This window comes from Bos grunniens, chromosome 6 (assembly GCF_055505025.1).
Source record: "Bos grunniens cultivar Pamir isolate PY7600 chromosome 6, Bosgru_T2T1.0, whole genome shotgun sequence".
NCBI lineage: Eukaryota > Metazoa > Chordata > Mammalia > Artiodactyla > Bovidae > Bos > Bos grunniens.
Window position 1 is genome coordinate 45,608,202 of NC_141170.1, and position 26,852 is coordinate 45,635,053.

The 26,852-nt window shown below is 41.0% G+C and overlaps 2 protein-coding genes across 24 annotated transcripts in view; one reads left to right on the plus strand and one right to left on the minus strand.

Annotated features, from left to right (window-relative positions):
- The window catches only part of LOC147370625 (RE1-silencing transcription factor-like), a 113,359-nt gene that overhangs the window by 30,635 nt on the left and 55,872 nt on the right, over positions 1 to 26,852 (minus strand). The window lies entirely within an intron of this gene.
- Positions 8,323 to 26,852, plus strand: part of LOC147370626 (serine protease inhibitor Kazal-type 2-like) — a 41,493-nt gene continuing 22,963 nt past the window's right edge. For 6 of the 23 annotated variants that reach the window (XR_015165381.1, XR_015165379.1, XR_015165372.1 and 3 more), the window contains exons 1-3: positions 25,179 to 25,265; positions 25,545 to 25,743; positions 26,662 to 26,705. Coding sequence is in view for 7 of the 23 variants with exons in the window: in XM_086405615.1 (XP_086261741.1) it covers positions 25,728 to 25,743; positions 26,662 to 26,705 (60 nt within the window). In the remaining 16 variants the exon portion in view is untranslated. Of the gene's footprint in view, positions 8,449 to 25,178; positions 25,266 to 25,544; positions 25,744 to 26,661; positions 26,706 to 26,852 lie in introns of those variants that run through there. The other 17 variants (XR_015165369.1, XR_015165371.1, XR_015165370.1 and 14 more) reach the window with 5 other exon arrangements.

A 26,852-nucleotide genomic window follows, 5' to 3' on the forward strand; every position in this document is an offset into this window, starting at 1 on the left:
CTACCCAGGTGGAGGATGAAATGATGATTTTTACCTCTTCTGAATTCTATCAGCTAAAGCTTGGACTCTATTTACCTTTGCCCCAATTCTATGTGGAATCTTCTGCTCTAACCCCTTCAAGAATATGCATGTACCCTTAGCTTAAAAGTTTCCCATTTTGCTGTTTGTGGAGACACTGCATTGGAAAAAACCCCAGGTGTTCTCCTTACTTACTGCAAGTAATAAATCCTTCTCCCAAGCTTTGGTTTGTATCTTTTGGCCCAACATCTCCCAAAACAACCATTTTGGAAAACAGTCTTGAAGTTTCTTATAGAGACACATAGAATATAATATAGGTATCCCATTCTAGGTACTAACTGAGGAGAATTGAAAACTTATGCCATGCAAAAAAAAAAAAACAACCCTGGAGATTAGTGTTCAAAAAATGAAACAACCCTAAAACCCAACTGATGAAGGAATAAACAAATTTTAATACACTCATACAATAAAGTGTCCAGGAGTTAAAACTTTTCCTGTATAACTGCCCTCCACTATTGGTGGGAATGTTAGTTACTGCAGCCACTATGGAAAACAGTATGGAAACTCCTCAGAAAACTAAGAATAGAATTACCGTATGATCCAGCAACCCCACTCTTGGACATATATCCAGACAAAACTCTAGTTCAAAAAGATGCATGTATCCCTATGTTCATAGCAGCACTATTCACAATAGCCAAGACATGGAAGCAACCTATATGGTCCATAGACAGATGAATGGATGAAGAAGATGTGGTATATATATGCAATGGAATACTGCTCAGCCCTAAAAAAGAATAAAATAATGCCATTTACAGCAACATGAATGGATCTAGAGATTATCATACTAAATGAAGTCAGAAAGAGAAAGTAAAAAATGCCATATGATATCCTTCATGTATGACATGAATGAACCTGCAAAACAGGAACAGACTCAGAGGCATAGAGAACAGACTTGCAGCTGCCAAAGGGGAGGATGGTGGGGAAAGGATGGAGTGGGAGATTGGGTTTAGCCGATGTAAGCTATTATATATAGAATTGATAAACAGCAAGTTCCTTCCTACTCTATAGCACAGGGAACTTTATTTAATATCCTATGATAAACCATAATGGGAAAAATATTTAAATATATATATATACTTATATCCATAACTGAATCACTTTGCTATACAGCAAAAATTAACACAACATTGTAAATCAACTATACTTCAATTTTAAAAACCACCACAACAAAAACTTTTCCTCTACTTTCTTGATTGGGGTCTTTTGAATTCAACTGACAAAAGACAGAGTAACAAAAGATAACATTTAATCATCATATTTTCATTAAGGTATATAGAGAGTGCACAGAAAAAATGTGACACAAGGGCAGTTAGAATTTATCCATGGAGGGCTTATATAACATCTTTATAGGGGAAGAAGAGGAAGAGAATGACACTAATGGGAAAATAAATGAGTTCTCAATTAGGGAAGGGGAATAAGAAGGGAATTTATTCAAAAACAAATGGCATTTTGGAAAGATAAATGTGCATCAGGAGAATAGATGGGAGATAGGATCAATTTGTGACAATGTAGACTCCAGGGATGGCCTCTAGTGGAGGGAATTTATGACAATTGGTTCTTAGTTCTGCTTTTAGGACTATAAGAGATTTTACAAACTCAAATGTATTTTAATAAAGATAACTTTTTATGTCACAGTGAGTGGGTATTACTGACCCTTTCAATAATGAAACCAGGCAGGACCTACTGGTACTCCTGGTACTAGAAACCGTTCTGTGCCCCCTGTTTCTTGTTTATAGGGAATAGGCTTCAGTTTCCTGAACTTCCCTGAAAGGGCAGGTACAAACAGTTGCTAATCAGGGAAGGGAGTGGATGTAGAGACAAAGGAGGAGCAGTCAAGAAACAGTAGTGCAGCCTTGGGGCAGGGTCCTGGTTCCACTTCAAGGAATACAAGGTATAACAATGTATTTAAGCTCTTTATAGAATGAAACCCAACAAATGGATTATGTCAGAGAAGATAACTTGAGGCCAGATTAAAGAAAGCAGAAAGGCTCATCAAGAAGATTACCTGAGACCAGATTAGAGAAGTGCAGAGCCTGGACACACCTTGATCTTGTCAACAACTCCACCCTTGAACTACTGCTATGAAGTGAAAGTGAAGCGTTCAGTGTCCAACTCTTTGTGATCCCATGGACTGTAGTCTACCAGGCTTCTCTGTCCATGGGATTTTCCAGGCAAGAGTACTGGAGTGGGTTGCCATTGCCTTCTCCAGGGGATCTTCCTGACCCAGGGATCAAACCCAGGTCTCCTGCATTGCAGGCAGCTTTACCCTCTGAGCCAAAACTCCTCATTAAATCCTCCTAAGTTGGAACACAGAGTTTTCAGAAGCAGAAGCCTGCTATGTTCCCCTTTGCCTGGAAATTCAAGAAAACTATTCTTTTCTACTTCATCCAAAACTCTGCCTCTGAGATTCAATTCAGTACTGGGTGCATAGAGAACACGTTTTCTGCAACAACACCATGAAAACTTAACTAAATCAAGTGTATTGATCTGGACAAAAATGAAATCTAAATTCCCATATCGTGCTCAGAAGACAGAATGTTTCCAGAAGAAGCTAGTTAGCAAGTAATCTAGAAAAGAGAAAAATGAAGGGGGGAAATTTGGCTGTTTACCTAACACTGTCCACAGAGCATTGAGACACGATCTGACAGATGTGCATAATCTAGGCTTAAAACAAGCATAGGATTTTTTTTGACTCAGAATAGGTGCGAAGATTATGCTGCTCAGCATGTGGGATCTTAGTTCCCCAACCAGGGATTGTACCCATGCCCTCTGTGTTGGAAGGATGGAGTCTTAACCATTGGGTCATCAGGGAAGTCCCTAGATATAAAAATTATTTCTTCTGACATTAACCCCGTGCTCACAAAATGACTTAGTAGCTAATAACATACCACACTTTTTATACCACACTTTCTGTTTGTTTGTTTGTTTGTTTGGCTACATCAGGTCTTAGTTTGGCATGCAGGATCTTTAGTTGCAGCATGGGAACTCCTACTTGCAGCATGTGGGATCAAATCTGACCAGGGATCGAATCTGGTCCCTTGCATTCAGAGTGCAGATTCCTAGCCACTGGACCACCAGGGAAGTCCCAAATATTATGTATTTTTAAAAACTTATAGACTACATTTTCTCACTTCCCAAGAAATCCTGCTGAGTATGCAGAATGATTACTGGCAAATCATGGCTGATAGGTTAAATAGGTTACTTAAAATCCAAATATTTTACAGAGAAAAATATTAAATTAGTTCCATTTTTTTGTGTATATATATATGTGTGTGTGTGTGTATATATATATATATAGTATTTGATGTGGGGGCATTCGAAGTTGATTGGTAGGCTATAAGGAAGAGCCTTGAAAAACAAAAGTGCCTGAGGCTCCAGAAGCCTAGACAGTTCTCTCTCAGAATTTCTTAGTAGTGACACAGGGTGTTTCCATATGCTAGAGGAAAAAGAAGAAACAAATAAACTAAAATTGATTTTGAAAGGTTTCTATATTGAAAGCATATTATCATCTCATTCTAAAATAATCCTAAAAATTGGATGGAGGGTGGAAAATACCAGAATTTCTTACTTTGTATGCTCCCAAGTTGTTCTAATTTGTCTCAAAAGGATGTGTACTTTTATAATACGGAAAACAAGAAGTTTTTTTAACAGATAATTTCGTTGGCCTCTCTCTCTTTCTGTTTTTTGCTGCTCTGGGTCGTCACTGCTGTGTGCAGGCTTTCTCTCGTTGCAGCGAGCAGAGGCTACTCTTCACTGTGGTGCCCGGGCTTCTCGTTGTGGTGGCTTCTCTGGTGGAGCCCAGGCTCGAGGCACACAAGCCTCAGTAATTGCAGCATGCCGGCTCGGTAGCTGTGGCTCGTGGGCTCTAGACTAGTTGTGGTTCATGGGCTTAGTTGCTCCCCAGCATGTGGAATCTTCCCACACCAGGGATCAAATTCGTGTCCTCTGCACGGGCAGACAGCTTCTTACCCACTGCACCACCAGGGAAGGTGGGAAAATAAGCATTTTAAAAGTAAAATAAAACAATCTTGGAATTTCTTACAACAGAATGTTTGAGGGAGTGAAAATCTTACAGCTTTTTTGGAGAATAAGTTGGCACTGCCAAAATAAACACACATATACACATAAACTCACAAGGCTTCTGACCCAACAAAACCTCCTACAGTGTACATTGATATACAAGAATATTCAGTCCAGTTTTTTTAGTAAAACTAGTGGTCAAAATATTAACCAAGATTACTTTGTGGAATAGGCTTATGGCAGGGTACTTTCACTTTCTATAATATACATTTCTTTATTATGCAGCTTATAATGTTATATTTAAATGAAAGGACTCAAATTTGCTTATGAATTATTTCATTCATTTGACAATTATTCATTACTTATGATGTGTCTTTTGAATCTTCCCTCACCAATGCAAATAAGATGACTAACTGAATGCTTTCTTGTACCAGGGAATCTACATGATGCAGAAAATCTAGGTAGAAGATTAAATGTTGTTGTTTAGTTGCTATACCATGTCTGACTCTTTTCTGACCCCACAGAATGCAGCCCACCAGGCTCCTCTGTCCATGAGATTCCCAGGCAAGAATACTGCCATTTCCTTCAGGGGATCAGGGGATCTTCCTGACCCAGGGATGAAACCTGCATCTTCTGAACTGGCAGGTAGATTCTTTACCATTGAGCCACCAGGGAAGCCCAGAAGATAAACTGGAGGATGCTATTTGAAGAGTTCCTTGATCACAATCATAAGAAACGCCTGCCACAGCAGTCGCTTCAGAAAAGAAACTAATAGCTAGAGCTAATGCCTTTAACTGTCAACCGTCACCGTATAAGATCTAGAGACCTCAGACTGAAAATCAATAGAATTACCTCATCACTCACCCACCTTCCACAATGCAGAGTACTAACCAGTATATGATCACAGCCTACCTTCCATATAATTGTTTTAGTGAATATAAACTGTCATCTTTGCTTTCTATATTTAGAATCTATTAAATGAGTAACAGTCCCCAGCTTAAATAAACCAACCCAGGACTTCTTCAAGCTTATTTTCACATGTAATATAAATCATAAATAGGTCACTATATGGCCACTTGGTAGTTTATGTAGACAGCTTTGGTGACATTGATGACTCAATGTCAAGTAAGAGTTAAGGGAAAAAAGAAACAATCAGTGATTACGAATGTGGGACCAATATAGGCTCACTTTGTTCTCACAACATCCCCTGTATAAAAAGCATTGATAAATATAATTCATATATGGGGACCCAGAAAATGGAAGCCACTGCAGCAGCCGGCCCCAGGTCACAAATCTAAACCTAAGCCAGGCTGCACTTCCAGAAAATGCCCCACTGTCGAGGAAACCTAACCTACACCCATCACAACCCCCTAGCTCAGCTTTAGCTCGCTCACCTCACACTGGAAAATAGGACCTGCTAAGCTTATAAGCTAAAGCTCCAATACTGTGGCCACCTGATGCCAAGAGCCGACTCATTAGAAAAGACCCTGATGCTGGGAAAGACTGAGGGCAGGAGGAGTAGGGGATGGCAGAGGCCGAGATGGTTGGATGGCATCACTGACTCCATGGACATGAGTTTGAGCAAACTCTGGGAGATGGTGAAGGACAGGGAAACCTGGCATGCTGCAGTCCACAGGGTCACAAAGAGTCGGACACGACTTAACAACTGAACAACAAAAACAAGCTTATAAGGAAATGGCTGACCTCCTAGGTCATCTTGCCCTCTTTTCTGTTTCCTCTTTAAAGGTCTATAAACTTGCTCTTGCCCAGACTCCCTCAGGAAGAGTGCTCTATTGTCTATGAGGCAGTGTACTCCTCAATCCATGGATGGTTTTCCCATGGATAAGGGACATCAAGCTCATGACTAAATTGTATTATTTTTGTCATTTGACAGTATGGACTCGCAATTTACAAAAGATTCAAAGGGAGGTTCCATGTCTTGCCCCTGGTAAATGCCATGGAGTCCAGAAATCTGACATTATCTATGACTATGGCAATCAGTCCAGATATGACCCTGCTGAGTCTACCAGGCTGGGACGCAGAGGGTGTCATGTGAGTATGAGAGCCCCAGGAAGCTCTGGACAGGTTTCCATAGCTAAACTGATTTCAAAGGCCTTGAATTCGTACCTGTGTGCCAACAGTTCTAAAGCACTGTTTATATAAAACTGTTTATTATAACATTCTCAAACACCTCAAAATAGAGAGACTATATCCGTAATTTAGTATGGCACAGCTTTTTTAAAATTTGAAAACTCGCTGAGTCATATGAGGAGGTCCATGATAAAAGGTAGCAAGAGAAAAATACACAATTGGTTTGTAGTCCTAGCTCTGCTATAAATAAGCTCAGTTCAGTTCAGTTCAGTCACTCAGTCAGGTCCGACTCTCTGTGACCTCGTGGACTGCAGCATGCCAGGCCTCCCTGTCCATCACCAACTCCCAGAGCTTACTCAAACTCATGTCCATTGAGTCTGTGATGCCATCCAACCATCTCATCCTCTGTTGTCCCCATCTCCTCCCGCCTTCAATCTTTCAAGGTCTTCATCATCAGGGTCTTTTCCAATGAGTCAGTTCTTCACATCAGGTGGTCAAAGGATTGGAGTTTCAGCTTCAGCGTCAGTCTTTCCAATGAATATTCAGGACTGATTTCCTTTAGGATGGACTGGTTGGATCTCCTTGCAGTCCAAGGGACTCTCAAGTCTTCAACACCACAGTTGAAAAGCATCAATTCTTCAGCACTCAGCTTTCTTTATAGTCCAACTCTCACATCTATACATGACTACTGGAAAAACTACAGCTTTGACTACACAGACCCTTGTTGGCAAAGTAATGTCTCTGCTTTTTAATATGCTATCTAAGTTGGTCATAGCTTTTCTTCCAAGGATCAGTGTCTTTTAATTTCATGGCTGCAGTCACCATCTGTAGTGATTTTGGAGCCCCCAAAAATAAAGTCTCTCACTGTTTCCATTGTTTCCCCTTCTATTTGCCATGAAGTGATGGGACCAGATGCCATGATCTTAGTTTTCTGAATGTTGAGCTTTAAGCCAACTTTTTCACTCTCCTCTTTCACTTTCATCAAGAGGCTCTTTAGTTCTTCTTCGTTTTCTGCCATAAGGGTAGTGTCATCTGCATATCTGAGGTTACTGATATTTCTCCCGGCAATCTTGATTCCAGTTTATGCTTCATCCAGCCCGGCATTTCTCATGATGTACTCTGCATATAAGTTAAATAAGCAGGGTGACAATATACAGCCTTGACATACTCCTTTCCCAATTTGGAACCATTCTGTTGTTCCATGTCCAGTTCTAACTGCTTCTTGACCTGCATACAGATTTCTCAGGAGGCAGGTAATGTGGTCTGGTATTCCCATCCTTTAAAAATTTTCCTTGGTTTATTGTGATCCACACAGTCAAAGGCTTTGGCATAGTCAATAAGGCAGAAGTAGATGTTTTTCTGGAACTCTCTTGCTTTTTCAATGATCCAGTGAATGTTGGCAATTTGAACTCTGATTCCTCTGCCTTTTCTAAATCCAGTTTGAACATCTGGAAGTTCATGGTTCACATACTGTTCAAGTCTGGCTTGGAGGATTTTGAGCAAGCTAGTATTGAATGAGCAAGCTAGGATGAATAAGCTAGTACTGAAAAAATCATGATGACTTGTTCACTGAGACATAAAACCTGGAACCTGAAAGGTATGTGTGGGGACTTTCCAAACCTTGTATCCTATACTTTGATTAGAAAGTTCTGTCATTCACTGTATATACAAGCATTGGTGTGGTGTTAGTTGCTCAGTCGTGTCCAACTCTGCAACTCCATGGACTCTAGCCCACCAGGCTCCTCTGTCCATGGAATTCTCCAGGCACAAATACTGGAGTGGGTTGCCTTCTTTTCTTCTCTAGGGGATCTCCCCGACCCAGGGGTCGAACCCAGGTCTCCCGCATTGCAGGCGGATTCTTTTTCCATCTGAGCCACCAGGGAAGCCCATATTCAAACATTAAGCCACTATTATCTCTTGCCTTAATTAACGTCCCTTGCCCATTCCTGCTCCTCTACATTCCGTTCTTCACCTAGAAGACTTATAAGGTAAACTTTAAAAAATGCAAATCATTTCATCTGATCACATCATTCCTGTGCTAAAATCCCCTCCAAGCCTTCTCAAAACTTTTAGGGCAATGTTTGAGCTACTTAACAAGTTCAGTAAGGAGCTGCCTGGCCCAGGCTGCTACCTCTCCTGCCACCAGCTCCTCCACATTGATCATTTCCAGTCTCAAACCATCTCCACATGCTGTTCCAACTACCTGGATGGTACTTCTGGGAACCTATCCCCACTCCAACAGGGACCCACTTGACTTGGGTGAGTTGATCTCATTTCAGGAATTTGCTTAGATGTTATGTCTTCCAGAAAAACTTCACCTGAACTATATCAAGTCTTATTATGCCTCTATGAGCTCTGTTAGCACATGGTACTTGGATGTCATGGTCATAAGCACCATTTATTTAATTATGCATGCCAGCCAATGACATCCATTAATGATATGCCTAACCTAGTCTGGACCAGGACAGACTAACTGAAGGAGACAGTGACTCTAAACAGATAAGGGAGGGGATCCCCAAAGAGAACCAGGCATGGTTTTCTTGACATAAGAGAAGTCATCTTTGGTATAAGCCATTTTGTGATCTAAGCCTGGCCACAATAACTGCCCTTGAATGGGTCTCAATAATTAATGGTCTTAAGGGAAGTGAGTGAAGGAAGGAACAAAGGAAAAGCAGTCAGGAAACAACAGTTCTGCAATAAAACAGAACTCTAGCTCCTCCTCAGGGAGTATACATAGCAATCTGGTACATACCTTTGAGTTCTGCAGGAACTAAGGCCCCCACCGAGGTGGAGGATCAAATGATGATGTCAACGTTTTCCAACTTCGTTCCACTATAGTTTGGACTCTGTCGATTTTGCACCAATTCTAGGCTGAAATCTCTCTTACTCAATTCTCCCTTCATGAATATACACATACCGCCCAAGCCCTTTAATGAGTATGCATGTACCCTTCGTTTAAAACTTCCACATTTTGCTGTTTGGGGAGACACTGCTTTGGGAAAGCTCTCTGGTGTTCTCCTTACTTGCTACAAGTAATAAATCTGTTGATGGGAAATTAATCAGTTGATCTAAGAAAGAAATGGAAAATGTTATCTGAGCCAAATTGGAGGATTACAACCTGGGAAGAGCGTCTCAGCTCCAAGAACTATTACATCCTTTAAAAGTAAAGGCATAGTTATATAAGCTTTTTTGAGACAGAGGGCTAGATATCGAATGAGTCACTGTGGTAGGTCGTATGACCCCTTACAACATCAAGAAAGAATGTTATCTTTTAAGGAGTCTTCTTTGTGATGCTAGAAGAAGTTTCTCTTTAAGGTTGAGCAGGTACTCCTCCCCCCTTTTCAGGGGCAGGGAGGAGAGGAGGTTTGGTAATGCATAATGCAGATACACAATGCACAGTGCAGAGAGGAGTCCAAAGGGCTGAAAAGTTTTCTTGTTTAAATTTCTCCTGTTTAACCACAAAAATATGACTTTTATTTCACAAATCCTTACTTCTTCCAATCTTTGGCTTGGTTGCATCTTTTGGCTTGACACCCACCAAAAGGCAAACCCAGTTTCTGGGTAACAACTTTGTGGAGGAAATCCATCCAACAAGCCTCACATAGTTTTATATGTGGGAAGGGGTTCACTGAGGGAGGGGAACTGTCTCAATGACCTTTCAAGAATATTCAGATACTGACATTGATAGCCTGCCAGACTAACTTACCCTGTGGTCAGGTACCATCCATTTTTCTCACTCATAGAATGAGTGGTAAGCAGAGCAACTATTGGCCAGTACCAAGTTAGGCTGAGTTAGCAAATGAGTAGGAACTGGGTAAGCCTTTTTTTCCGTTTTAACCGAATCATGCAGCATGTGGAGTCTTAGTTCCTTGACCAGGAATCAAACCTGTACCCCCTGCATTGGAATCATGGAGTCTTAACCACTAGACCAACAGGGAAATCCTAGTATGACCACAGAAAGATCTCTGGGCAAAGACTGCCCCAAATTGGCCTTGGATACCAGGTTAAGAATTTTTAAATTTATCCTGAAACCAAAGAACCATGTACTCAATAACCAGTATGATCATCACGCCTATGTGAAGCTCTGCTAAACACTGAGTTTTGAATGCAAGTTTAAATGGCCATAAAACAAGCCAGTGGAGAAGTCAAAGTAAAAGTTCTATGTTTAGAGTTAAGGGAAGAGGCCTGCGCTGACAATGTAAATTTGGGAGTCATTTGCATCATTAAGAAGATATTTAAAGTCATGAGGATAAACAGGGAGGGATGAAGGAAGGGAAAAGATGAGAGAAGAAATAAAGACCAACAGAGATTAACTGACCTGTTGTTGTTCATTCCCTAAGCCATGTCCGACTCTTTGTGACCCCATTGGACTGCAGCATGCCAGGCTTCCCTGTCCTTCACTGTATCCCAGAGTTCAAATTCATGTCCATTGAATCAGTGATGCCATCCAACCATCTCATCTTCTGTTGCCTCCTTCTCCTGCTCGCAATCTTTCCCAGCATCAGGGTCTTTTCCAATGAGTTGGCTCTTTGCATCAGGTGGCCAAAGTATTGGAGCTTCAGCATCAGTCCTTCCAATGAATATTTAGGGTTGATTTCCTTTAGGATTGACTGGTTTGATATTCTTGCAGTCCAAGGGACTCTAAAGAGTCTTCTCTAGTACCTCAGTTCGAAAATATCAATTCTTCAGCTCTCAGCCTTCTTTATGGTCCAACTCTCACATCCGGACATGCTGCTGCCACCGCTGCTGCTAAGTCCCTTCAGTTATGTCTGACTCTGTGCAATCCCATAGATGGCAGCCTACCAGGCTCCTCCGTCCCTGGGATTCTCCAGGCAAGAACACTAGAGTGGGTCGCCATTTCCTTCTCCAATGCATGAAAGTGAAAAGTGAAAGTGAAGTCACTCAGTTGTGTCCGACTGTTCGTGACCCCGTGGACTGCAACCTACTAGGCTCCTCCGACCATGGGATTTTCCAGGCAAGAGTACTGGAGTGGGTTGCCATTGCCTTCTCCACATCCGGACATGACTACAGGCAAAACCATTACTTTGACATATGGACCTTTGTCCACAAAGCAATGTCTCTGCTTTTTTATTACTGTCTGGGTTTGTCATAGCTATTCTTTCAAGGAGCAAGCATCTTTTAATTTCATGGCTGCAGTCCCTGTCCACAGTGATTTTGGAGCCCAGGAAAATAAAGTCTGTCACTGTTTCAGCTTTTTCCCCATCTATTTGCCATGAAATGATGGGACTGGGTGCCCTGATCTTAGTTTCTTGAATGTTGAGTTTTAAGCCAGCTTTTTCACTCTTCTCTTTGATCCTCATCAAGAGGCTCTTTGGTTCCTCTTCACTTTCTGCTATTAGAGTGGTATCATTTGCATATCTGAGGTTATTGATATTTCTCCCAGCAATTTTGATTCCAGCTTGTGATTCATTCAGCCTGGCGTTTCACATGATGTACTCTGCACAGAAGTTAAATAAGCAGGGTGACAATATACAGCCTTGATGTACTCCTTTCCCAATTTTGAACCAGTTCATTGTTTCATGTCTGATTCTGTGGCTTCTTGACCTGCATACAGGTTTCTTTGCAGACAGGTAAGGTAGTTTGGTATTACTAGCTCTTTAAGAATTTTCCACAGTTTGTTGTGATACAATAACAAGCTCGAATGGAGAATGAAGAGGTAGCAAAAGGAGACTGGAGAGGGAACAGAGATATCAGAGAACAAAATGGTACAGTGTCAGAGAAACCAGAGGGCTGGGCCAAATGCTATTGAGAGGCAGTGTCAGATTAGGAGTAGAAGGCATATATTAGATTTGGCAACATAGGAGACAGCCAGGGCTTTAAAAAGGTCACTTAGGGGACTTACTTGGTGATCCAATGGTTAGGAATCAGTGCTTCCACTGCAGGGAACATGGGTTGGATCCCTGGCCCAGCAAGTAAAATTCTTCATGCCGCATGTTGCAGCCAAAAAAAAAAAGTCACTTCATGTGAGTGATGAAGTCAGATGCCTGGTTGAATCTGAATGGGTTGAAGAGTAAATGAAAGATACAGATGTGGAGATAGTAAAAGTAGAAAACTTATAATGCAGATGTACCTGAGACTTCTGGAAGAGATTTAGATTCTACAAACATTAATTACATTCCTAGAGGAATCCTGATGATTTCACCTACAAGTTTGGATGCCTAGTACACACCCTACCGCGCTATGATATTCAAATACTGAGAGCAATACTTGAGGAAGTTTCGAATGTGGATTCTAGACCCTGACCACCTGGGCTTCAATTCCAGCTATTTCACTAACTAGCTCAATGACGTTCCGCAATTACCACAACTCTGAGTCTTGGTTTCCTCATCTGTAAAAACGTAGTTAGTAGACTCTGGTTCATGACTCTGTTGTAGAGATAATATCTTGAATAAAGGCCATGTCTGTCACCCTATGCTTGAAATCTCTCAACTTGCATATAACTGCCATGAGGGTCAGAGGGAGGTCGAGATAAGATAAAGACTTGGCTAGGGCTTTGTTGGAATTATCTAGCTATTTTCCTCAGTAGTGGCTTGTGTGTTGTCTATCTCTTGCTAATAGATCCCTACATAGGAAGAAAGGAGTGATATTTAATAAGTCAATCTGATCCAGTTCCTTCTTGTTTTAAATCTACCAGTATCTCTCCATAGTAAAGCATGTCTGGTTTAAGATAGTTTCTATTCATCTTCTTTTTTCAAATTTAATTTTATTTTATTTTTGCCTATGGGTCTTCATTGCTGCTTGTGGGCTTTCTCCAGCGGCAGTGAACTTGGGGCTACTCTCATTGTGACGTCTTCTCTTGTTGCGGAGTGCAGGCTCTAGGCATGCAGGCTTAGCAGTTGTGGCACATGGGTTTAGTTGCCCTGTGGCATGTGCAATCTTCCTGGACCAGGGATTGAACCCGTGTCCACACTGGCAGGTGGATTCTTAACCACTGGGCCCCCAGGGAAGTCCTATTCATATTCTTTTCACTCTTAAATGTCCCCTTAGAAAAAGTCTTCCTCTGTTAATCCATTTGGGCTTCCCTGGTGGCTCTGTGGTAAAGAACCCACTGGCCAACGCAGGAGACTTGGGTTTGATCCCTGGGTCCAGAAGATCCAAAGCAGCAACCCACTCCAGTATTCTTACCTGTGAAATCCCATGGACAGAGAAGCCTGGTGGGCTATGGTCCACACCGTCACAAAAGAGTCAGACATGACTTGGTGACTAAACAACAACAATTAATCCATTTAGTTCCTGCTTTTGAGATATCATTCCACTGAGTTTTAAGAATTCTCTGATCTAAAGTCTTGGTTCACAGAGTGTAGCCCATCAGTCAGAAACACTGTCATCACCTGAGAGTTTAGTAAATATGCAGAATCTGAAGCCCAACCCAGATCTAGTGAATCAGAATTGCATTTTGACAAGCTGTCTGTGCACATTAAAGTTTAAGAGGCACTGTTACAAAGGAGGTAAAAGGAACTTAGGAAGACTTCCAGGATCCAAGAAATTTTGCACTGAAGTAGGACAAATTAAAACTAAACCTACCATGTAAATGTTTTCCAAAATCAGGTGTACAAGTTCAGAATAAAACTTGTGAAATTTTGTCTACTCATTCCAGTGACTTGCCACAGCTGAATGTTTAAACTCCTTTTTAAGTTAAGTATTCAACTTTTTTTGAGAGTTGGCCTTTCTTCTTGATAAGTAGAACTTAAATAATGACAACAGAAAGGACACATTATTTTAGACTTGGCCCTGGGACAAAGTCATCTCTAAGAATGTAAGTCAAATAGAAGAGGTCAAATGGCTTTCTTTGCCATAGCTTCTTTTTTATTTTCCCCTTCCGAAGTCAATGGTAGCCACTTTAAAAAATCTTCTTTTTCTATTCCTAAAGGACTCAACTTTTACTGCTTGTAGACAACCCAGCGTTCTCTATGACAATTTGTTTCTTGTATTATTTCACATAAGAATTTGACAATTATAAAATGTCCTTTCTGTGAACTTCTTAGTTTCCAAGACTTTCTGTAAACACATCTACTTGCAACTCTAGTCACCATGTTTGCAAGTATAGATTGCCAATTTTAAATAATGTTAGGAGTGAGCTCAAAAAGACATTAAGAATTTTATGATGAGTATAGCTTATATTATATTTTGGGCATATTTGAAATGTAATGAATTGTGGAAGGCAGTGGGAACCCAAAGTACAACTTTATCCAGTATGACAGGCATCTAGTGTTTATTTTACTGAGAAATGGCCAACAGCAGAAACCTGGAGAGTTAGGATCTGAAAAAGGAGCCTCTGGTCTTTGATTAGTTGTTGCGGTATGATGGGGCTGGGGATCAGGACCTATTAAACTTAGAAAAATTTATAATCAGGTACTTAAAATAGTCTTAAATTTTCAGTTATTTCCCCCAAATCAGGATGAATTAAAGGTGAGCATTTTGTTCCAATATAACTAAAGTAATATATTGGATGAGACTATTTTATGCCCATTCCTGTGAATGCCACTGTCCTGGTGTATTTACTGAGATATTGTCCCAAACAAGCCAGTAATCTTGACTCCCACTCCCATTCCCCTCTTTTCCTATATGAGAAAGAACATGATTTTAGAGTCTAGGGATCTGAGTTTAGATCCCAAGGTAGCTTCATTTGTCCTCATCTGTAAATTGGGTCTGATAATATTCTAGAACTAAGACGGATCTGTACAACTTTTCACCTATAATCATGAACCAATAAATGTTAGTTCCTTTCTTTGGCACTGCCTAAAATGTCTTAATCCTTCAAGAATGCTGGGTATAGAAGGTAGAAATAGTTTATGGAAGCCCTTAGGGCACTAAGGTACTGTTATTGGCCTAGAAAGCATCTCTTCTTTTCTCTACCTGTCCTTGGAATTCCCCAGCTACAGTCTTGCAATGTTAAGACTCACTTTGCCCACAGCAGAGGCAGTAAATCCAGTGAAGATCTGAGATGAAACTGCTGCCACAAATGGCGTGTTTTGCCCATGTGATGATGGGCATATATTTTAGAAAGGAAAATAATATATATCAGTAAAAACAAACCCTTAGAAGTTCCCTTTGCTCTCAGAATAGCTTTCAGCAGAGCCTGTAACCTCTGGCACTATGGACACTACCTTTACTGAAGCAATAGTCTCCATTGTTGTGGGCAGCCTCCCAGAGTAATTGACAGTGGCAGGGGTTAGGAGAGGAAGGAAGACTGCAACACAGACATCAAAGGCAATTATTGCAAAACCCAGCTTGTACTGAATGGAAGCAGTCACTCAGAATGTCATTTGGAAATAAATTCCCTGGGCAGATTAAATGTTTTGATAGTCACTAGAGTAAAAATATGACCCTGGAGTTTTGACCACATCTGCTTCCTGGGGTTGAATAGTTCCTGATTTGCAAAGGCATGCCTCCCTATACCTCAAAAGCTGTTTGATTAGATTTCCAAGGTAGTGACATCTGTTTTCCATCCCACAGTAAGTTCTTATACTCCTCTCTTGCTTGCAGCAAATAGTTATGCAGTACCTACTACGTGCAAGGCATTGCTTCAGGTCAATGACAGTTTGACCATAGAGGTGGGCAGATGGGCACATTAATTCAAACCAGAGATCTTACACAAATTATCACCCTGTCAATTATTTTTGCCAATAATGGCTCCAGGCCACCAGGAAAACTTCTTCTCCAGGTGGCTATAAAATCTGATAGAGCTAATGTTTTGAAGACCCCCAGAAAATTCAGCTCCCCTTATTTTCCTTATCTTAATATTGGGGAATAGATCCCAATTTTTTTTAGTATTTTATATGCTTATATTTTCTTGTATATACTTTTCAACTTTCTTTTTTTGGTAGTACTGCTACATATGCCTAAAACTGAGATCCCTATACCTTATTATAGGGCTTCCCTGACAGCTCAGTGGTAAAGAATCTGCCTGCCAATGCAGGAGATGTGGGTTCTTTGAAAACTAGACAAAATTGATAAAGCTTTTAGCAATGTTCATTAAGCAAAAAAGAGTGGGCCCAAATAAATAAAATCCCAAATGAAAGAAGTTATAATCAACATTACAGATACATAAATGGTTACTATGAACAATTAGAATCAATCAAATGGATAACCTAGAAGAAATGAATAAATTCCTAGAAAAGTACAATTGTCTAAGATTGAGTCAGAAATTCAAAATGTGAACAGACTCATTACCTGTAATGAAACTGAATCAGTAATTTTAAAAACTCCCAACAAGCAAAAGTCCAGTGCCAGACAGCTTCATAGGTGTATTCTACCAAACATCTAGAGAACAGTTAACATCTATCCTTCTCAAACTATTCCAAAAAATGAAGGCGGAAAAAGAGACCCAAAAAACCTCTTGAAATCATCCTACAAGGCCAGCATGACTCTGATACCAAAACCAGACAAAGACAATTCAAAAAAAGAAAATAACAAGCTAATATCACTGATGAATATAAGTGCAAAAATCCTCAACAAAATATTAGCTAACCAAATTCAACAATACATGAAAAGAATTGTACACCTTTAAAAACATTAAAGTTATAGTTGATTTACAATGTTGTGTAGTTTCTGGTGTACAGCAAAGTGATTCAATGGTACATATATATATGTGTATATATTCTTTTTCATATTTTTCCATCACTGATTTTTACAGGACATCGAATATAGTTCCCTGTGCTATACAGTAGGACCCTGTTGCTTATCTATTTTATATATAGCAGTTTGCATCTGCTAATCCCAAATTCTAATTTATCCTTCCCCCATCCCCTTTCCCTTTTGGTAACCAAAGTTTGTTTTCTTCATCTCTGAGTCTGTTTCTGTTTCGTAAATAAGTTCATTTGTGTCTTATTTTAGATTTCACACATAAGTGGTATCATATGGTACTTGTATCTTTCTTTCTGACCTACTTCACTTAGTATTGATAATCTCTAAATCTATCCATGTTGCTGCAAATGGCATTATTTCATTCTTTTTAGGGCTGAGTAGTAGTCCATTATATACAAACCTTTTTTTTCTTGCTGCACCAGCAAGTTCTGGAGAACAGCATGGTGATTATAATGCTGTATTATATGTTTTTAAATTGCTGAGAGAGTAGATTTTAAATGTTTTCATCATACACATACACAATTTATGATTACGTGAGGTGATGAATATGTTCAGTTCAGTTCAGTTCAGTTCAGTCGCTCAGTCGTGTCCGACTCTTTGCAACCCCATGAATCGCAGCACGCCAGGCCTCCCTGTCCATCACCAACTCCCGGAGTTCACTCAGACTCACGTCCATCGAGTCAGTGATGCCATCCAGCCATCTCATCCTCTGTCGTCCCCTTCTCCTCCTGCCCCTAATCCCTCCCAGCATCAGAGTCTTTTCCAATGAGTCAACTCTTCGCATGAGGTGGCCAAAGTACTGGAGTTTCACTAACCTTATTGTGGTAATCATTTTACATATATTTTATGTATTAAATCATCATATAGTATACTTTAACAATGTTGTATGTCAGCAATATCTCAATAAATCTGGAGAACAAAATAAGAAATGAGAAAAAAAATTCACTTCATGGACTTCAAAGACACAAATTTTATTTAAATTTTTAAAAATATTAAAACAAAACCCCAAATTCTCCAAGTCCCAATCCTGGCTATGCTTTCCCTAGTTAATGACCTTGGATAACTTGCTTAACTGCTCTGGGCCTTGATTTCTTCATCTATGAAACAGGAATAATAATTATACTTAACTCACAGCAGTTGTGAGAATTAAATTATATAATACCTGTAAAGGGTTTAGGAAAATGCCTGGCACATAATCATAATGGTTTGTGATAATAAGGATGATGGTGAGGGAGGAGGAAGGGGAGGGTGAGACGAAGGAGGAGAAATATTGTGTCAATGATGACTGCCTCTCCTGGGTTTGAATTCTTCTCTTTTTTAAAAAATATTTATTCATTTGGCTGTGCTGGGTCTTTAGCTGTGGCATGTGGGATCTAGTTTCCTCACCTGGGATCAAACCCAGGCCCTGGGGCTTCATTTGCCAGACCCACCATTAGAAAGTGAGGATGAAGATGAGGAGGGAGCTATAGCACTGAACAACCACAGCTCTATTCTCATGGACCCAGAACATGTAGAGCTGGTGAAAAGGACGATGACTGGCTTACGCCTGCCTGCACCAGGGGGTTCAGGCCTGGGCTCGCGAGATATCAGATGCCCAGCGGGAAGATGTGGTACAGAAGGCCCTCCAAACCCAGCAGACTGCCCCTGCCTAGAAGTGACTACCCTGAGAGCTGCCTTACCTCCCTGCATTCCAGGCAGGGACTGAACAGCACAGGACTGAATACATTCTGGTGGTCACATCCATCTTCACCCTCCCTGGCTCCCCTCCACATCAAGGCAAATCAGACTTCTCAGAGACTCACTTTATTCAATTCTGTACATATGGGAACATCAGCCCAAACCCAACCCACCTTAGCATGTATCACTCTGAGGAGAATAAAGCACCTTATATACACAGCAAAAAAAAAAAAAAATGTCTGGCTTCCCTGGTGGCTCAGTCAGTAAAGAATCCACCTGCAGTGTGGGAGACCTGGGTTCAATCCCTGGGTTGGGAAGATCCCCTAGAGAAGGGAACAGCTATCCACTCCAGTATTCTTGCCTGGAAAATCCCTATGGACAGAGGAGCCTGGTGGGCTACAGTCCATGGGGTGGCAAAGAGTGGGACATGACTAAGTACAGCACAGCATAGTTAAAATGTCAACTCATTTCCACTAGATGGCAGTTGCTTATTGAAAGTCACTCAGTTGTGTCTGACTCTTTACAACCCGGAGGCCAGAATAATGGAGTGGGTAGCCCTTCCCTTCCAGAGGGGATCTTCCCAACCCAGGAATCAAACCAGGGTTTCCTGCATTGCAGGCGGATTCTTTACCAGCTGAGCTACGAGGGAATCCCTAAATGGTAGTAGACATCATCAAATACAGCTGAGCTCAACTAAACAACGAGCTCAGGGAGTTGTGAATTCCTTGTGATCCAATAGTTGGGCTTCCCTTGTGTCTCAGCTAGTAAAGGATCCACCTGCAATGAAGGAGACCAGGGTTTGATCCTAGACCATGGGGTCGCAAAGAGTTGGACGCGACTGAACAACTGAATGATTTTCACTTCACTTCACTGCCACAGGCTGGGCTCAACTCTTGATCAGGAGTAGGATAAGAGCCCACAAGTTGAGTGGCCAAAACAAAAAGCAAAACACAAAAAAACAGGACAGTTTTCATGCAGTTACTCACTAGGCCTAGTCCCACTTCTGTAATTATACTGAAATGGGGCTGGAGCACATATATTATTTCAAATGAGTGAACTTCCTACTTGGCCTTAGGAATCTTTTGTTTGATGTAGATTGTAAAAAAAAAAAAAAAGATTATTTTTTATTAGAGCACCTATTCTAGATCCACATTCATCTTCAGTTTCCATCTTCAGCTCTGGAGATTCTCACATACTCCTATGCTCTGGTCTAGTCCCTTGTTATTAAAAGTGTGGTTAGTGCATCAGCAGCAAGGGCTTCAACTGGAAGCCTGTAGAAAAGCAGGCTCTTAGGCCTTAGCTTGACTTATTGTATCTAAGTGATTTGCATGCATATCAAAGTCTGAGAAGCAGAGTTCTAGCCACATTGAACTTCTTAAAATTCTCTAAAGGAGTCATGAAGCCTTTGTACATGCTGGTCTTCCCAAATGGGAAAGACCCTCTTCCCCATATGCTAGGAAAATTGGCTTCTTATTTAGTCTCCTTATTTAATTAGTTAGTGAGGGAACCAGCAAGATGGTAAGTCGAGTTCAAGAAGGATACAGGAGACTGGTAAACACATAGTCTATGGAAAAAAGATTGCTGGAATAAGATTGAAAATTAAATACAACACTGCTTTTTATTGACACATTGTGCTTAGTCACTCAGTCATGTCCAGCTCTTTGTGACCCCATGGACTGTAGCCCACCAGGCTCCTCTGGTAATGGGGATTCTCCAGACAAGAATACTGGAATGAGTTGTCATGCCCTCCTCCAGGGGATTTTCCCAATCCAGGGATCAAACACAGGTCTTCTGCATTGCAGACAGATTCTTTACCATCTGAGTCACCAAGGAAGCCCAAGAATACTGGAGTGGATAGCCTATCCCTTCTCCAGGTGATCTTCCTGACCCAGGAGTTGAACAAGGGTCTCCCGCATTGCAGGCAGATTCTTTACCAGCTGAGCTACCAGGGAAGCCCTATTGACACTACTATTACTACTAACTGTTGACACATTAGCATAAAACAGTAACATTTAGCATAATCTTTTCTACCTGACAAAGTCATTTATAGCTGATCTTCTACAAGATCTAATTTTACAGACTCTAGGCTCTACTGGGTAAATAATAAGCCATATAAGATGACAGCCCCTAGAATTTGATGATCCCCTTCAGGTTTCTTAGAGAATGCTCTAGTATGACTTTACAAAAGCAGATAGTAATATTTTGCTTTATTTCCAAATTTGGGATAATTTTTCTTAAAAGTTTAAATTTGATGGTGCTGGAGAAAACTCTTAAGTTCCTTGGATGCAAGGAGATCAAACTTGTCAATCCTAAAGGAAATCAACAGTGAATATTCATTGGAAGGACTGATGCCGAAGCTGAAGCTCCAGTACTTTGGCCACTTGACGCAAAGAGCTGACTTATTAAACAAGAGCCTGATGCTGGGAAAGATTGAGGGCAGGAGAAGGGGGCGACCGAAGATGAAATGGTTGGATGGCATCACCAACTCAATGGACATGAGTTTGAGCAAACTCTAGGAGATAATGGAGGACAGGGAAGCCTGGCGTGCTGCAGTCCACGGGGTCCCAGAGAGTCAGACATGACTTAGTGACTGAACAACAACAGAGGCAATAGGAATACACACACTAGGTTGCCAAAGTTCACTTAATACAGTAGAATTCTACTTATGTTAGTTTCAGAGTATGAAATGAATATCTATTACATTCTAGAGCTGAATAGAAAGGAAAACAAGATCAAATTAGCCTTGTCCTTTACATCTTCCTGACCATTTTGGCCCTACTTACATTAAATATAAATTGGGAATAGCATTTATTTCATTTGGCAATTGATCTTCAAAATTTGGTCTTAGAGTCCAAATAGATTTTTAACATTTTAAAAAATTATTGACTATCCTAAAGAGTGTTTCCTGTTATGGCTATCAATATTTAATGTTATTAGAATTAAACAAAGCAATTTAGAAAATATTTATTAACTCATTTAAAATAATAATATTCATTACTTAATATAAACAACAAAATTTTTGTGAAAAGGAACTACATATTCCAAAACCCCACAAAGGTTTGGATTTGATTCAGGGGGAGCCAGTTAAAGTTTTCCACAGTGCCTTTGGTGCTTCTGCAACTTCTGTTTAGATGAGATTTGATAACATGGTGGTCTAAGATGGGCCTAGGAGTGATCATATACATTTTGGTATTTATATAGCCTGATTTACTACACTGATTAAATTTTTATTTTTACTTTATTAAAAAAAAATATTTGTGTATTTATTTGGCTGTGCTGGCTCTTATCGGTAGTCTACATGATTTCCAGTTGCAGCAAGTGGGATCTAGTTACCTGACAAGGGCTTTAACCTGGGCCCCCTGAATTGGTAGTGCAGAATCTTAGACACTAGATTACCAAAGAAGTCCCTCGTTAAATTAAAAAAAAATTTTTTTAATTCTCTAGGGGACTTCCCCTGTAGTCCCGTGATTAAGGCTCCACCTTCCAATTCAGAGGGTTGCAGGTTCAATCCCTGGTCAGGGAACTAGGATCCCACATGCTACAGGAAATGTCCAAAAAGTTAAAAGAAAAAAAGAGTTCTCTGATCCATAGGTCTTGTGTAATCAATTAAGAGTAGGTATACATTGATTGTGAACATTATTTGAACAGTTTGTTGCTGTTTTAACTGGGCTTTTTATCACAGTAAAATCATTATAATGTAAGCTCCTCGAGGGTAGGGGTTTTGATTCTGATGTATGTTTTATTCACTGCTAAATCTGGTTCCTAGGACAGTACACATGTAAATATTTTGTAAATATTTGTGGAATGAATGAATGAACGAAATTAATGTGATATTTCTAGGACTGTACTTCCTTCTGGATAGTAGGGATGGTTTCATTCCAAAGTAATTATTTATCTTAAATTTTTCTTTTTTGTAATTTCCAAATGTGATTATGCAGAGTATCTACTTTTAAAAAGGTGGGCGGAGGGACTCTAAAAACACCTTTGTGGTAAGAGTCAAAAGTGCTTGAGAATTCTTTTCAAAGATGTACAATTTACATTTACTGATAGTTTTTAAAAATTCTGAGAACCAAGCATGTAATAAGCTAGCAAAAATGTTTTCAACAAATTCTCAGTTTTGACCCCTATATCTCTCTGTTTTCCAGCTAACTAGAAGCATCTGTGATTTTTGAGATCTCTTTACATATTCTAGATACAAGTCCTTTGTTGGGTACGTGGTTTGCAAATATTTTTGGCCAATCTATAGTTTGTCTTTTCATTCTCTTTACAAGGTTTTGTGCAGAGCAAAATTCTTTACCTTTGATGAAGTCCAGTTTATGTTTGTCTTTTCATGAACTATACTTTTGTGTCAAGTCTATGAACTCCTTGCTTAGGTTCTGAAGATTTTCTACGTATCTCTAAAATTTTAAAGTTTCACTTTTACATTTAAATTCACATTCCATTTTGAGTTAATTTTAGTGTAACAAGACTTTCTTTTTCTAAGCTTATAGATGCCTTTTAAAAGCCTCATATCAATAATTAAATATGGACTGGATAATTTCCTATGATAGAGTTTGTATATAAGATCTCTTGTTTGGTTGTAGCATGAGAAACAGTAAAAGTACCTTCGTATTGCATAATTTCAGAAGATTCACCAGTACCTGTAATCAAGGCAGACTAGCAGTAAGTAACAGACACTAAAGTTAAAAGTCAGACTTCCTAGAGGCATAATTAACCAGGTGATTCGGGATAAAATAAAAATGTATTTAAATGAAGTGAACATATAATAGGACTAGAAAAAAATTTTATTTTGCCAAAATTTCCTAGACACTTCATCAAATGTTCATTCATTTGGAGCTGTAGAGATCTAAGTAGTAGTGAGTAACTAAAGGAGGACTAAAAACAAAGCCACAAGGATTAACTTCAGAACACATCTCCTAGCTTGCTCTTGGTGTTACTAACACGCCAATGGCTGCATTGACCATTTTTATTTGGCATGTTTGTCCAGGGGTCAGTAAATTACAGCACACAGTCTAAGCATGGCTTGCTGCCTGTTTTTATAAAGTTTTGCTGGAACACAGCCACGTCCATTTGCTGACTCACTCATAATCTGCCTGCTTTTGCACTACAATGGTAGAGGTGATCAGTTGTGACAGACTGCATGACCCACAAAGTCTGAAGTACTTATTCTCAGGCCCTTTACAGAAAAATTTTTGTTATTCTTATTCTTGGCTGACAAATGCTGATACAGTTATGTGAAAAGCACCCTGGTATGAAATGTTTCTAAGGTGTGATATCAACTGTTTGGAACAAAATAACAAAAAGGCAGCAGTATCAATTTATAAGAAATCTACCTTGAGGGGTAAATGGTTTTCTTTTTGAAGTTGAAATTCCTCCTAACACAACTCTAAGCATTGTTCCTGAGTCTGTGCTCAGGTATCAGTTTGTGTTCCTGAATGTCAAAGATGAAGTGTCTATGTTATTAACATCTGGTAACAGAAATCCCACAGAGTTGAGAAAATATTTTGGTATGAAAGCAAAAAAACAATGACCAAAATAAGTCATTTTAAGACTATTGTCCAAAGAATTTACATTATATATCTCAGAAAAGTATAAACATGTTTCAAATTTACGCTCTGGCCTCAACTAGCCAGAACTTTAGACAGCGTGCACACTGTCTTATTGTCCCTGTACCTGAGGTTGCTGACATCAAGGGGTGGGCATGTGATGGCACCAATCATTAGGTTGTGGTATGTCATCTCTAGAAGGACTGACGCTGAAGCTGAAGCTCCAGTACTCTGGCCACCTGATTTGAAGAACTGACTCATTAGAAAGACCCTGATGCTGGGAAAGATTGAAGGAGGAGAATGGGACGACAGAGGATGGCATCACTGACTCAATGGACGTGAGTTTGAGCAAGCTCCAGGAGATGGTGAAGGACAGGGAAGCCTGGCATGCTGCAGTCCATGGGGTCACAAAGAGTTAGACATGACTGAGTGAGTGAACAACCACCACAAGCTCTACACCCAGCCTTTTAGACTCTGTGATGGCAGAATTCTGCAGACCTCCCATCTGCTTTGCTAGCTGGCTTTTTGTGCCAATAGGATGTGTATGGGGGACACTGCAAGTCAGGGTGACAGAGGAGGGACTCACTGTTTCTTTTAGTGGTGCCCCAGCTTTGGCCCTTCACTGGCAGTGGCAGCTGGTTCCAGTCTCCAGCTTAATTTTAGAAATTACTGTATTCACTTGTTGTGGAGTTCCCTGTGTAACCCCATTGCCAACACCTACACTAGAAAAGCTTCTAGAGAGCCCTGACCTCCTTCGTTAAGTTCAGCCCCCAGTTTCTGGGACATAGAAGATGCTGAAGAACCTGGGGTTGACTGACACTCACAAGGTTATCCAGGGCTCTTACAACGTTCTTGTTTGCTGCAGGGATGGGGTCGCCTTAGTCGCTTTCTCCCTACAGAAGGGTTGGGGGCGGGGGCGGGGGCGGGTAGGGAAGTGGGAAGCTAGTAACCACCCTCCTCTACCTTACTTTCCCCACTTCCTCCATATCCTCTCCTCGCGTCCATCCTTGCCTGGCCCTCCTCCCGCCTCCAACCTGCTCTGTTCCTCCTCTTCCCCCTGCCCGCCCTCCCTCCTCCTGCTTGCCTTTCCTTCACATCCCTCTGTCACGTGTCCAACCCGAGGGCGCAGTCAGTGTCGCGCGCGCAGGCGCTGGAGCGCACAGGGACCCGACCGCCGGCCAGGCGGGAGGATGGCGCTCGTGGGGCTGCGCTTGGTGCTGTTATTCTTGGTTGGGGACTCGGCAGGTAATGGTCACCAGTGGGCTTGGCAGCCAAGGAAAGCGGAAAAGTTACCTGGGGGAGGGGGGGTATCATCGCTTCTCGGCCTTTTGACTGAGATCAAGTGTAGAGGGGGGTCTCGCTAACGACTGCCCCTCCACGCACCTGTTACTGGCGGTTCCAGGCCCGCCCCGCGGTTGTCTAAGGACACGAACTTGGGGGTGTGAGCGAATCACATTTTGGAGCCACAGTGTTGTTGCTTGGGCTTTTCTAGTGACCCTGCTGCCTGCGCTCTCTCCCTTAAAGCAGATTTTCTGGAGTCCAGGATCAGGAATCGGGTTTTTATGTACCCGGGGCCCTACCGAACCTTGGCAGAAGATGTACAGGAATCAGGAGTTGTGAATGCCAAGTGTGCCAGGCACTCTGGGGCTCATGAGAAAAGGGCCTCAGGCCAGCCAGACTTGACACCCACTTTCAAATGAAGTTAAAATGGTAACATCTAGTGGTAAGCTTTGTATTTATTATCCTGAGCAACAAAGGAAAAGAATATCGTGAATTTTTGAGTTATTTCTCTGACTTTTGGGTTCTTTTAGCCAGGAAAATTGATTTTTTTATTTCTTAAATACTGTGAAGGAAGAGAGGGGAAATGGTCCCCAGATGATGGAGGGCTGTGGAGCAAAGAGCTAGGGATCCTGAGGCATTAGGGAAGCCCTGGGGGCAGTAGTCAGGGTCTTCCTGCAGTCACTTTTGTGAATTAGCTGGTGCTCACATCTCTTGGCTGGCATACCTCTGAGGTAGGTGTCAGTCAGTACGGGCTGTGGGTTCATCTTCCGCTGGCTCTGAATGTCCTGCTGGATACAGGGACCCATTCTGTGGGGACTAAAGCTGCACTAAGTTCTGTCGCAGCTGAAGCTCCATCCTGTTCCTCTTGGAAGCCCCCCTCAAGGAACAGTAGGTGGACCATGGGACATGGCCTCTTCTGCTGTTGTTCCAAGGGTTGGGTAAGCATTCTCCCACTGAGGCTCAGGGGAGGTTCCCTCTGATCTCTAAACTTCCACTGGCTCCTCAGGAAGCAGCTGCTGGGGTGAGGGGAGAGGATCACCAACCTTATGCATGTATGTATCTGAGGAAGGCATGAGAGCCTCTTCTCTGACTTTTGTTATGTAGCTCCAAAGTCCTCTCTCAAGCAGACCTATTAGAGTGGTCAATTATAGAACTGGTACCAAACGTTTTCTGTGTGCCTGCTAAGAGAGGTGCCAGCATACAACTGAATATACTTTCTAGAAGTTCTTCAAAAGCTGGACATGGGAGAGAAAGGGAGAAGGTGCAGCTTGTATAAATTACAAGCTGGATTTAAAAAACCCCTTATGAAGAAGAATTGACCTTAATCATATCCTTTTAAATGTCTGTTTTCTTCTTGCAGCCTCTTTGAATGCTCAATTTAGTCAACATTTAGAACAAAAAACAGTAAGTAAGAAACCACTTTTACTGTTTCTACTAATACAATGAAGCCCACAAAGGTTGGGGTTGGAGACTGGTTTCAGGTCTGACATGCCACTTTGGAAACAGTTGACTGAATCTTTAGAAATCAGATTATCAGGCAGGCTTTTTGAT